This window comes from Aythya marila, assembly GCF_965140915.1.
Source record: "Aythya marila genome assembly, contig: HAP1_HAP1_SCAFFOLD_164, whole genome shotgun sequence".
NCBI classification, from domain to species: Eukaryota; Metazoa; Chordata; class Aves; order Anseriformes; family Anatidae; genus Aythya; species Aythya marila.
In genome coordinates this window covers 656,484-669,437 of record NW_028137167.1, presented here as the reverse complement: position 1 = coordinate 669,437, position 12,954 = coordinate 656,484, and the positions used below count along the sequence as shown (strand labels likewise).

The window sequence follows — 12,954 nt, the reverse complement described above, 5'->3', positions numbered from 1 at the left end:
GCTGTTCAGCTGGCTGGCTCTGAAGGACTCCGTGATGACTTCTCGATTGACTGAAGGCATAGCTCCAGGCATCTGCAATTAAAACGCACAAGTCAGCAGACAAAAAAATACTATTTGTAGTAGTACTGAGGACTAGTCTTGTCAGAATGTCTCCATTAAATGGTAAGCAAGACCGCTGTGAGTTGTATGCATTATCTACACTTCAAAGATAACCCCAACTCACCCCCCAAAATCTACTTTATGAAACTTAGGAATTTTTATCTCAGCTGAGCTTAAGTTGACAAGTTCTAATGTAAGCTCAGGTCTGCAAATTCTAAGGGGATAATACCACAAAGCCTTACGATCACATGTGTGCTGTGTTTTCTCAGTATTTCACCTGAATTAGGAACACAATAAACACTCCCGAATACATCGTAGGTGAGAAATTCTCGATGGAGCAAATCTATGTTTCAAGCAATCCATTTGTTTTAGAAAAGAACATCTCAGAAGGTTTAACAGGTTCAACTCGGCAAGTGGAATCATCAAGTTTCAGTCCGTTTTCTTTAGATTCATTAACTAACCTAATAGCACCATTTAGTGAATCTGTTTTTGGCAGCTCATGCTGGGATCTTCCTTTGTCAGCATTCTGACAGGAAGAATTGGAATGCTGCAATGTACGGACTACCTTTCCAACCAAAATTCCATTAGAGGACATTGCATTGCATTTCAAATTCCTTTGAAATAAGCCCTTTGACTCCTCCTCAGATTTTCCTGAAGATTCTGCACCATAAGGGACTGTGTTATCAGAGCTGAGTTTAGGATTTTCATTCACTGTTGGCTCCACAAAAATTTCATCAGAAACTTTTTTGTTTGTTTGCATTTGCTTCATTTGCATTACCGAATTTGTAATTGTGGATGAAGGAACAGCCTGGTAGAGATCTTCATCCTCCACAGCACTGCTAAGACAGTCAGGCTGTGACACAGTCTGACGAGCAGGCAATTTATTGTGAATACTGATGGTGATCTTCTGTTTTCTTGACGTATCAGTCATTGAAGGCCTGGTAATTGCCTGGTTTTGAACACAGGCCATTGGTGGTGCTGAAGATGGCCTTTTTAGGGTGACACCAGTGGTCTTTGTGTCCTCTTTTATGGATCCATTTCCATTTAAACGGCTTGAATTCTGTATTTAAAAAGAAGAAATTGCAAGATGGATTAACGCAAACACTGCATGTAACATTTTGAAACACAAAACTCTCCTACTGAGTGTTTCTACAAATGGTCTTAACACCTAAAAAGATGCTTAAAACCAAACAAAAAACCCCACACCAAACCCCAAACCCACTAGCAGTTTGGTGCCGTTATCTGCCCTCCCGCTTCCCTGAATTACCTTAATCATATGAGGAAGAAGTCGTGGTCCCAGAAATCCAGCCTGCTTACTATTAGCCCCCTGCTGACCAGGAGGGAATGAACAGGGATAAGATGGTGCTGGCAAGTAAAACGCACGTTCTCCAAGTGTCAAATCATAGCGCCTTCAGAAAAGAGCAGTGATCGTAGTTTAGTTTTTCTTTCAGCCTACTCTTGGATTAAATCCCATCCTATCATTTTAGAGGAACAGCTCATACGATATGGAAGCCTTCTCTACAGAAGGCTTCGCCAAGACTACAGACTGAAAAGTAGAGAACAGTCTTCCTACTAAGACTATCACTTGCAGAGCAATAATTCATTCTTACACCACAGATGACCTTCATTTCTCTCCTTCTCTAAAGTAGCCAGCTACAGATAACACATAGATAGCAATTTACACAAGTGCTGCAGTTTAAGGCCAAGCAACAAAAGATAATAAACGACACAGAGAATTTCAGGTTAGACAGAACTGAATTAGACAAATAATAATCTTCTCCTGGGATAGCAAGAAAAACACTTGCAAAACAGAAAAATATCAATAACAGGAAAGTAAATCTCTTCTGAACACAATTTAAGATTTGTTATTACCTGATATAAAAAAGTATGTAAGCTTGCTGACCAAGAACTCTTTTAATGTCAGTACGCACTACTTTAGCATCATTCATCTGATACCAAAGTCCATTACCAGCCTGCAAATAAAGACAATGATTTCTTTAGGTGAATTGCACGTTTTCCAATTGAAATCACGGATAGGAACAAAATACACACATGTCAAATAAAAATATAATGAAATCTTTTTCCCTAGAAACAGTAGCTGCTAGTCATGCTTTAATTGGTTTGCCAGCACAACCTTTACCCTGTTAGAAATGCTGTTGACTTCTACCTTTACATAGCATATATAGTGTCCTGAGTGACAGCTGACACCGTGATGTACCAGCACCGCGTATAAGGCATAGAGCAGTGGTTCTCCCATTGACTGCGACATGTAGGCTCTCAGGTCCAAATACTCCGGATATTTCACCTCCTAAAGAGACATCAAGAAGATAGAAAAATTATCCCAGAGTACTTCGTGGACTAGCCAGAGAAAAACACTTCCAAAAAACACAGACTAGAATTGATTTCTAGAATATATTTCTCGAATATATTTCTTGATTCACTACAAATAAGTCTTCCCATAAACAACGGTTAAGACTAGAAGTTGCAGAGAACTGTTTCCTGATGAATCAGCCTTCTCAGAGGAAAGCATATGCTTCTTGTCAAGCGGGAACTTTATTGATATTAAGAGAAAGAATAAGCCATAGTCGTTAGTCTACAATTATTGTCTGAAAATATTAACAACTTTCAGCTTTGGGGGATGTCCCATTACACAATGATATAGTTGCATTACAGTGGTAAATATACCTTGTTGATCTTTCCACCTGTGAAATCTGCAAATCTTTTCAGTGATATTGTGAGAACCTTGGAAGAACGGTGTATGGTAAATCTCTTGGATGCAGGAACCATCTTTTTACACCTTAAAACCAAGCAGAGATAAGTGTTTGAAGGCATCTTCTTTTTTCGCCCCCAAAACAAACTCCTTTTAATGTCTCACGCATGCCTATGCTATTTGAATGATATTTACTTGCATAATAGGTTGGTCTTTTTTCTTTTCATAAACCCATGCACTGCGTGTCAGGTTTGTTAATACACAGAAGAAGGTCAATTTTCCCAACAACTCAGAGCATAGCGGGAACAGGAATCTCTCACAAAAGGGTATGACCAGGTTGGATGGCAAGGTACCATTTCTTGGTCTACAAAAGTGGCTATTTGAACTCCAATCCTGGATACATTCTTTCAGCTTTCAAGGGAAATACAAATACTGAAAGCGGAACGAGAGAGCCTTGGTCCCCAGGGCTAGAAATTGCAAATAATCTCCAACATAGGTCGACTATCAACATCAAAAATACAACAGAAGCACATGGTCATTCTACAGGAGGGAGACATTTAACAGTAGGAAGTCTTCATGTACTGAGCTTGTCTGGAAAGACACTGAAACCATCTGCCATCCTTTGAAACAAAATAGTTCAGTTTGACACATTGCCCGCTCCAAGGTAGGACCTACGGTGTAAGCAGTGAAAATTAGCCACTAGCCCAGAGAACAACGGAAACTGGGCAGTTTACATCAAGAAAAGTACTGTCGAGAGCTAATAAATAGAAAGAACAAAAGTAGCTCTTTTTGAATTCTGATGGCAAAATACAAGCCATAGAATTGCAAACCCATAGGGAATGCCTATGAACAAGACTTCCCCCCTCCAAGGAAACAAAAATCCAAGTCTTTTATAAACTTCCACAAAACTTGTAAGTAGATCCAAAGTTTAGAGGTAGTCCAACAGAGTCATGCAACATAGAAAACTGACATCTAGGATTAAGACCTAATTCGTCAAAATCTTACTCGCTACATTTATAGCAATTCTCTCCATCCAGCTCTTCAGGTTTCACAAAGAGTTCCAGAGCTCTGCTAACAGACGAAACCGCCTAGAGCAGCGAGAAAGAAGAGCGCAAAGTCACCGTAATTCAGAATTCCAGAGACATACTAGTAGTTTATAAGAGAATCTTACTAACATACTCAAGCGATCTACTAGGAGCACTGTGAAGAAGGAGGCAGAAAGAGCATGCTCAGCATTGACCTCACCTGGAAGGCATTTGACTTTGGAACAAATACTTTTCCAGTAGCCTAGACAGCATCTACAGTGTGCTTTGTCATCAATACTGGGGACAAATTCATCAGTCTAACAATTAGATGTATATTGAGGTAGAACAACAAAGAAGTATGAAAGCATTATAATTTTTGCAGAAAGAGAATTCTTTCCCCTTAAACCCAATGCAAATGTGGAGACTATTTACATGGGTTCCACGGAAGGACAAAGTCCAATCCACTTCCTTAGCACCACCAAGCTCTTACGTTTTAACATTATATGTGGTTTGGTTTTTTAAGTTAAACAAGTTTAATTTAGAAAGTTATGCATGTACTTAAACATCATGAATTATATTTAGAAAACATCTTACCTTTATATCCAAAGTGATATCAAGAAATGCCTCATACGTATCCGAAACTGCTTTGCAATTCAAGCACTTCACTGGAAACAAAATATAAATGCTTAACATTATGTGAAGGAGACTAACTGTCCAAATTCAAGTTGTTGACAGATACTACTTTAGACAAACTACAGACTGCTTTACTACCGACAAAAGACACAGATCAGTTCTAAGGACAGGAATATTTTTTCAAGTACCTCTCGATCTTAGAAATCCTCCAAATATTTGATGAATGATGGTGGTAGCTTGAGAAGATCTGTCCAATCTGGAAATAAATTATAATCAGACCTCAGAAGATTTAAGGCACAGAATTAACTCTTCAAAGAGTTTGATGAAAACCAAGGATGATGTAGACTTGCGTTGCTGATAGTAAATAAGGCACTAAAAGGTGCTAGAGATCATTTCTGAGAGTAAATAAAGGACTAGAAGGTGCTAGAGAATGTATGAAAGTGAACTTGTTTATGCTTACTCGGTGCTTCCGTTCAAGCACGCTTCCTGCATAGCATCAACAGTATAGCGCAAGAACTCGTGTGCGTCTTCTTGACTGCCAAAACGGAAATGTTGTCCTATTCCTAAATAAGAAGATGATAGTATTGACCTCATTTAAAAATGAAATCATTCTTGTATTTCTAAAATCTCTCTTCATTGGAGTGTTAAAACCACTTAGACACATCAAATAATTATTTGAAGATTACAAGCTATCGAAAAGAAACACATCTGAAGCCACTTACGACTGAGATTACTGATAACATGCGTAGGCTCGATGGCATCAACAGTGCAACGCAGGGCCTGGTTAATGTGAGTCTCCATCGTGCACATCATGCAAAAATCTTGTTCACGACCTGAAGAGTGAAAGAACAAAGCATCCCAGTCCAGCGAAATATCCATACCTACAAACATCTAAGTACAATTTAAACTATAGATACAATATCCACTCTCCTTGCTACATTCTATTCTCCCAAGATGCCAATGTCCCAACAGTCTTGTAACATTTCATTTCACACAACTTGACAGAAGAAAAATATCCACTAAGCCTGTATTCAAATGCATGTTGTGATGAGAAATCTAAAAGACTACTGCAAAGTCGCAGTTGTAAAGGCTGACAGGAATGTGAACTCCACAGGCTGCAAAATGTATTACTCTCTAAAATTACTACCAAATGCATTACTGTCCAATGCACTTCATTATTCCCATGAAGCAATAAATGATCCTTTAATAAACAAACAAACAAACAAACAAACAAATAACTAACTAAATAAATAAAACATGGTGCATTAATTGCACTCCATATGCTATTCGGAGCCCACTGCTAATACAGTGCTCAAAGCCAGCTGCTACAGGTAAAATCAGGCAAATAAGCTTATCTCACAGAATCACTGCTGTTCTTTCACCTTCAGAGCTATCCAACAGATTCAAAATACTGTTAGAAAGTACTCACATGACTGGCTGTGCTCAAGAGAAAGCATGTAATTGGCAAGTGGGGGTGTGTAGGTCAAACACTGTAGAGTAGCATTAAGAAAACATGTGTTGCCAAGATTGTACAGGCCAACTCCAACACTTTGTGTTTCTCGCCAATCCATACAAATCTTCTCAGGTGGAAAAAGAATGCTCTGTGGCGGAGCAATTCCATCATTAACGACTGCAAGAAAGTTAAATTTAAAAAGAGATCTTGTTTGTTTGTTTCGAAGAAAGGTATTTAAAAAAATACTATTCTGCAGGAGCACCTAGAGGAGCTAGCTACAATCCAAACCAGAAAAACTTATTGCAGACAGCTTTAATACCACCAAATTCAAATTGGCTGGTCAACACAATGTTTTGGGGAAAAAAAAAAACAAAAACAAAAACAACTTTAGTCAACCATTTTAATTTTTCTAAGGCAAGGCTAACTGCCATTCTGTTTGTAGCACCTAATGCCAAGTTCCTCTCCATCTATAATCTTTAACCTGATTAACTCAACTACTGTTTTTTTCCTTATTATAACTTAAACCACAAACTTAGACTTGAAATTATACGGTAAAAACGTAAAAACTAGGAACTAGGAATGACGGTACCCCTACAGATACCAGATTTTTTCCTGAGCAATGTTATCCTTCAAAAAACCTGTGAAAAATGGAAGCTGTGAATAGCAACAATCAAACACTTTTCTCTGCAAAACAGAAAAGACATGGAGGAATCTGTGCATTACAAAAAGCTCCCCGTATTTCTCTGTTGACTGTAAATATATCAAAATTAATTTCTGTAACATCAGTCACTTCAGTTGCCTTAGGGGATTCGCTTTTGAAGTCTTTCTTCACAGTAGTCCCCTTCTCTATCAGTGCAACAAGTAAGAACTGCATTTTCTACTTTTGCTTTGAAGACAATGGAGGCAGGATAGAACGCACACTTACTTAGATCTCTTGGGGCAAAAGCCTTAGATTTTTCAGATGATCTACAGTAAATAGCACCTCCACGTCCTTGGGCCACAGAGACTTGGCTTGAATCTTCTGCAGGCACTATCCGGCCCCAGTTGGCGGTGCGTGACATCAGTATTTTAGGACTTGGTTTCTTGGATTTGCCAGACCGCCTTGAAGAGGGCTTTTTAGGCTTTGAAGATTTGGGCTTCTTAGCTACGGTCATTGTTCACATCTGCGACAGAGACAGAAGTTCTGGTTGACGTAAGACTATCAAGAAGCACTCCAAGAAGAAAAGAGTAACAGAAGTCCTGTCACTTAATCTCAAAGAAACAGCCTTAAGAACTAAATCGCTGGTATGAATGATTTAAAAAGAATCCCCAAACTAAACACACAAAGTGAAAATTTCCATCTAAACTCTATCAGTATTACTTTTCGCTTCTGCAGAACTAGTGGCTGATGCCATTTCTTTCCCTTCCGTAGGATTTTAATCCATTACAACTCTGGAGTCTTTTTAATATAAAAATGTAGAAGACATTCTCTGAGGGGAATCAGTTATTTATTGATTTCCGGAGTTGCGCAATTATCTGTTAATTAGTACCTATGATCTAATAGATAATTGTTGCAATTATCTATTGCTGGCATTAGTAACGGAACACTATTACTTCACTGCCTGCGTTTTTCTGTTTCGTCTGCACAAAGGTACCCAGAACTCACTGCTACTTTTCTTCTGTCTTTCCAGGGCTCGCCCTCTACCTCACTGTCTACTGCACCAGTCATGAGGGGTTTGTTGTGATTCTATAATGAGCCTAGCTTTTAAATACACCTTTTCTGGGCGTCACTTGTTGATAGCAAGTTAATTTGTGAGGGCTCCTCAGTATACATCATGCGGTCGCTTTTTCCAGGTGAAAAAGCGGAGCTGTAAGTGGCAGTACACCAAAGCCCTGGCATGCTGAGATCCAAGAGGAGAGATGTTTGGCCCTCCTTTTCACTCCTGGGAACCATATACCTCAAAACCCACAGAGGATGGGCTATATCTCAGAGAAATCTTGGGAAAGGAGAGCATGAAGAGCATGTTTGCAAATTCATTTCTCCCTGGGCTTCTTCTGCTTCTCCAAGAAAGACGAGTTTGAATATAACTTTGGCAGCAGTACTTCTGGTGTTTTACTCCTACCACATTTAAAACTCCTACGACAAACTGAAAAGTTAGACTAAAAAGCAGCTCTTTCCGTTCTCCTTTCTAAAGTTGCACGCTTTCCTCATGCAAAACAACAGGGGAATGTAAGCTAGAAACGGAAATGCTGAATGTAAAACAAAACAAAACAAACCTCAGCCCTCCAGGACAAAAGCCAATAACTGCTACAAAGTCCTTTTTAAAATGCTGATTAGGTTTCAAGGTGATACCGCTTTAAATAAGCGTAGTTGTGTGTCCATAGGCAGAAGCTGAATAATGACAGGATGAACTTCTATACTTCATGTTTTGTTACTGTCTTACTGTAGCACACAGGGACTTGTTACCTTTAGGGAAACCACTAACCTCATGGAGGGTTTAAAACATAAGCTAGTTTGTTATACCAAAATGACGGAGAGAACAAAGCATAAAGTGCTTTCAGATTTCTAGCACGCCTTGATTGCTGTCCATTAAACTTCAGACACGTTAAACAAAACACAGTAAATAAGAAAACTCCTAGTCCCACAGCTGGCAAATTGTGTGCAGAGGTTGTAATTAGAACTTTTTTGCCTTGACGTTTTACATTTAAAATTGATTTTAAATCCATTCTATACACACTTTCCATTCCTGAAAAAACAATACGCAAACCTGACAAATGCATTTACATGAGAAATGAAGTCGTCCTTGTCCGATTGGAAGACTAAGGTGACAGCTCCTGGGCTCAGGGATAAGCTCCGATCTTCACCAGTGACAGCTCCTTTTTTAGGATTGAAAGGGAAAATGTTTCAGCAACACATTGGAAACATACTTAAGGGACAAGAAACAAAATCAAGACTGCAGTGAGAAGGAGAACAGAAAAACAATACTGGGGAAAATGGGAAGGGAAGGGAAGGGAAGGGAAGGGAAGGGAAGGGAAGGGAAGGGAAGGGAAGGGAAGGGAAGGGAAGGGAAGGGAAGGGAAGGGAAGGGAAGGGAAGGGAAGGGAAGGGAAGGGAAGGGAAGGGAAGGGAAGGGAAGGGAAGGGAAGGGAAGGGAAGGGAAGGGAAGGGAAGGGAAGGGAAGGGAAGGGAAGGGAAGGGAAGGGAAGGGAGGGGAAGGGAAGGGAGGGGAAGGGAGGGGAAGGGAAGGGAAGGGAAGGGAAGGGAAGGGAAGGGAAGGGAAGGGAAGGGAAGGGAAGGGAAGGGAAGGGAAGGGAAGGGAAGGGAAGGGAAGGGAAGGGAAGGGAAGGGAAGGGAAGGGAAGGGAAGGGAAGGGAAGGGAAGGGAAGGGAAGGGAAGGGAAGGGAAGGGAAGGGAAGGGAAGGGAAGGGAAGGGAAGGGAAGGGAAGACCTTGATCTTTATACTGACCAATGAGATAAGCCTTACACATTTTTAAGTTTATTTTTGACAACTGATTGAGGTGTTACCAGCTATTAAGTACGATTCAAGAGCAAATATTAACACTAGAAAGAAGAAATCCGATCCACCACCACTGTTTCAAAATACATCCATTTCTCATTTGGAGATGACGTCTCTCTGGCAAGGTAGTAGAAAAACTGTAAATACCGATAGAGCTTCCTCTCCCGATGTTCCATATACATACCGATGCTGTTCCTACACCTACGCTCTGAGCATAAATTTATGTTGACATGAGTGACAAGAGAGGGTGTTACTCCTCTCTTTGTTTGCCTTGAGAGACACACCTCTTGTCCATTGAAAAGTAAATTCAAGATTCCAGATCACTTAAGACAGTTGCTATCCCCCCATTCAGAGTTCTGCAGCAGCACTCTTCAGATGTGTTTAGCAGTCTCTTTAGAAAATGTTATCACTTAGGACCTGCTTCTCAGTAGGTCCACGTTTGGCCTCCGCTTAGCAGAGAGTCAATCCCAGCTTAAGCTTTCGTACAAGAGCCCCTTCACGAAACGGAGTTGAACCCTGACATAACTGAGTTGAACCTTTAACCTTGAAGCTTCCTTAAAGAAGAAAGCAGCACCCAGGCCAGGAAATAGAAATTAATCGTCACTTTACCCTGAAACGCAGTGGGCTATTCTGTGCTGGCAGGATTGCTGCCGGGCTGGCCGACGAGGCGGCGGGCAGCTCCCCGGGGCCACAGGGCCTGGCACAGGGAGCCGCCGGGGGTCTCCAAGGTCCGGGAACAGCGGCAACAGCGGCAACAGCAGGGACAGAGGGGACAGCAGCGACAGCAGCAGCCACCTCAGCCGGGGCCGTCTCCACAACCGCCACAACGGCCTCGGAACGCCGCCGAACTCGGAGCTCCAGCGTGACGCCTTGTGAACCTGGCCGCGCTGCTCATGGCTAAAACCAGAGCGTTTCCTCCGGCGTGTGTTTACTGTCGGTGCCGGATCGGCCCTCACCCCGAGCTCTCCCTGCCGGGAGGGCTTTGGGGTTGGGGTTTCCCTCCCGCCGCCGCCGCGGGCAGGCCCCGCGCGCAAGGGGTCCGCGCTGGGGAGCAGCATCTCACCCGCGGCGAGAGACCGAGGGCACGACATGAAAAAGCCCCGACACAAAAATGCCACGACATGCGGCCGAGGCGGCGGGGAGACGGCTCTGAGGGAGCTGCCACTTCGCCCCGCCGTCCTCCCCTCCCGGGCCGCCCCGCCGAGCCCCGTGCGCCTCAGGCGCTGCGCTGAGGGGGTGGCTGGCTACTGAGACAGCTGCCCAGGGCACTGCTCATGGCACCGAGCCTGACGGAGGTCAACAAGTGTTGAACAATGCTCTCAGACATCGGGTCTCACTTTGGGGTGGTCCTGTGTGGAGCCACGAGTTGGACTTGGTGATTATTGGGAGTCCTTTCCACCTTGGGATGTTCTCTGATTCTAGGTCAGCAATCCAGTAGCTGATGAGAACTGTGGAGTCATTCAAAGGGAGGAGAGAGCACAGCACTTCTCGTTTGCAGAAGCGGCTATTTGGTAACCAAACCGACGATTCCTTTGCTTCTAGAGCAACTAACAGCAGGGATCCGCTTTACAATAGAGGGAAAAGAGTCGTTGGCATGTCATGTGAAGTAAGCTTCAAATCCCAGAGGATGATTTTGTTGGAACTTTATTCAGCTGAAAACACAGAAGCCTTGCTTTTGCTTGTGTTAGTTACAGCTCCAGTTTACTTTGGTTGGGAGGGAAGGCATTCCAGGCTAATGTGCTGTACCTGTTCCTTCAGCTCATTGTCCATAAACGGAGGAGCAAACGAAATCAGTTTAATCTCCATAAAATGCAGCAGACAAAGCGGAGTAGAGGGCGATCTAGCACTTAATTTTTCCTGTAAGCAGGAAACCCAGAACTCAACAACACTTTTCAAATCTTGTCCTGCAGTAAATGACCAGCTGAGTGAAGCTTGCATTTAGAGGATGTGCTCCTCCAGTAGACGGAAATAGCTTTTCCTCTTCACAAGTGCAACTGAGTGGTGGACTGGCAGCTACGTGGTTAACTAGTTGTGCCAAAGGGGTTGTGTTGAATGCACAGAAAAATATGCAGGTCCCAACAGTAAAGGGTTGTCTGTAGGCATGACACCGAGTACAGATGTTGTCTGCAGGTTCGTGCAGAGTGCACCGCGCCAATAAGCACCCAGAGTCGGAATGCACACGAAGGTCTTTTAATTACATAATTACTTATAGAACTCTGCAGAGTCAGGCACTTGGCCATCTTTCGCAAAGCAAGCACACCTCTGACTCGAATCACCGTCATTTATACACAGGAAACTTGTGAAAACTCTCTCTTTGGCTCCTTTGGATTGGTTATTACAGCTCACCTAACTTATCTCCACTGAGCTTGTGCATTACAGAGGAATACCGGGGGGGAGGGGGAACGGGAGAGGGGGGACACACACCGAATCCCACATTAGCATAGATTAGCATTTTGACAGGTGTGATTTTTAATGTGCTAATGACCCTTAATGAGAAAAAGGTTACTATAGGTCAGTCTGGAGCTGGTGTTCTCCTTCCTGTTTTTTCCCTTTTAGCCCTTCTCTTCCTTGCTTCTGCTAGCTCAAGGCTACCTGTCTCTCTCCTTCTTTATTTTCTCAGCTAAAAGACTGCACAAGCTACACGCCTCCCTATTTGCTTCAACATTTCCTTGGTTTTGTTTTTGTTTTTTTCCCAGCTCTGGGACGACACAGGTGTGGTTTGATATTTGCCAGTATAGCTAAAACTCACGCCAGTCTGCTCACGCACAGTAAGTAGTAAGATTTAAGGACTGGTTTCATCGGCTTCTTCCATACTAACATCCTTCTTATGTTTTAGATATGCTGTAGTTAAATCAACACTAAGTTACTACTTGTGGAGTAATCGCCTTAAGCGACTAGGCATCATAAGCACACCTCCATCCCAAAAGCTACCCGCCTCCAAGGTGCAACCACCCCTCACTGAGCACGCCCTCGGAATTTCTCAGAGCCTGTACCTTTAAACGCAAGTGAGATCATTTCTACCAAGCACAACCAAGATATGCATGACTAGAGTCACTCAAGCTCCACCTTAAAGATAGAAAATAATACCAATTGCTTTAAGAGAAAGGGGATGTTAGGGAAGATACTATCAGGAAGGATTCCTTCTGACATCACTCGACAGGCTGAGCCTCTCACTCCCCCACCCCCACTCCATTGGGACGCCGTGGGGTAAGATCTGAACGCTTGCTTATACCAGGCGTCTCTGTGGAATCTTAGAAATCTCTAGAGTTTTGATGCTTTTTAATGTCTTAATACCTAGGCTGTGTACCTGTGCATTTCATGCATGCTAGCTTGCTTTTGCAGACAGTGAATTTATCACTGACAATCCAAAGAACCTGTGTACCTGTCGCCGTAAGAAATTGCACTTAATTGCATTCTTCCTAGCTGTGAGAGTTCTCCTTGAATGCGACTAGAGCGAGGCCGTACTGCGTTGTTGGTGAATCCGTGACCGTGATAGTTCAGCACCCTGAATCCGACGGGACCCATGACGGTCAATCG

The 12,954-nt window shown here is 42.7% G+C and overlaps 1 protein-coding gene across 1 annotated transcript; it reads right to left on the bottom strand.

Moving 5' to 3' along the window:
- Nucleotides 1-442: 442 nt before the first annotated feature.
- On the bottom strand, nt 443-7,074 carry LOC309891138 (ubiquitin carboxyl-terminal hydrolase 42-like; the record flags this gene model as incomplete). Its single annotated transcript, XM_082785523.1, has 12 exons — nt 443-1,159; nt 1,367-1,508; nt 1,972-2,072; nt 2,267-2,407; nt 2,785-2,896; nt 3,815-3,897; nt 4,429-4,499; nt 4,656-4,723; nt 4,928-5,030; nt 5,190-5,300; nt 5,897-6,097; nt 6,846-7,074. The coding sequence occupies 12 exons, from the start codon at nt 7,072-7,074 to the stop codon at nt 443-445; spliced, it is 2,079 nt and encodes a 692-aa protein (XP_082641649.1).
- Nucleotides 7,075-12,954: the final 5,880 nt, after the last annotated feature.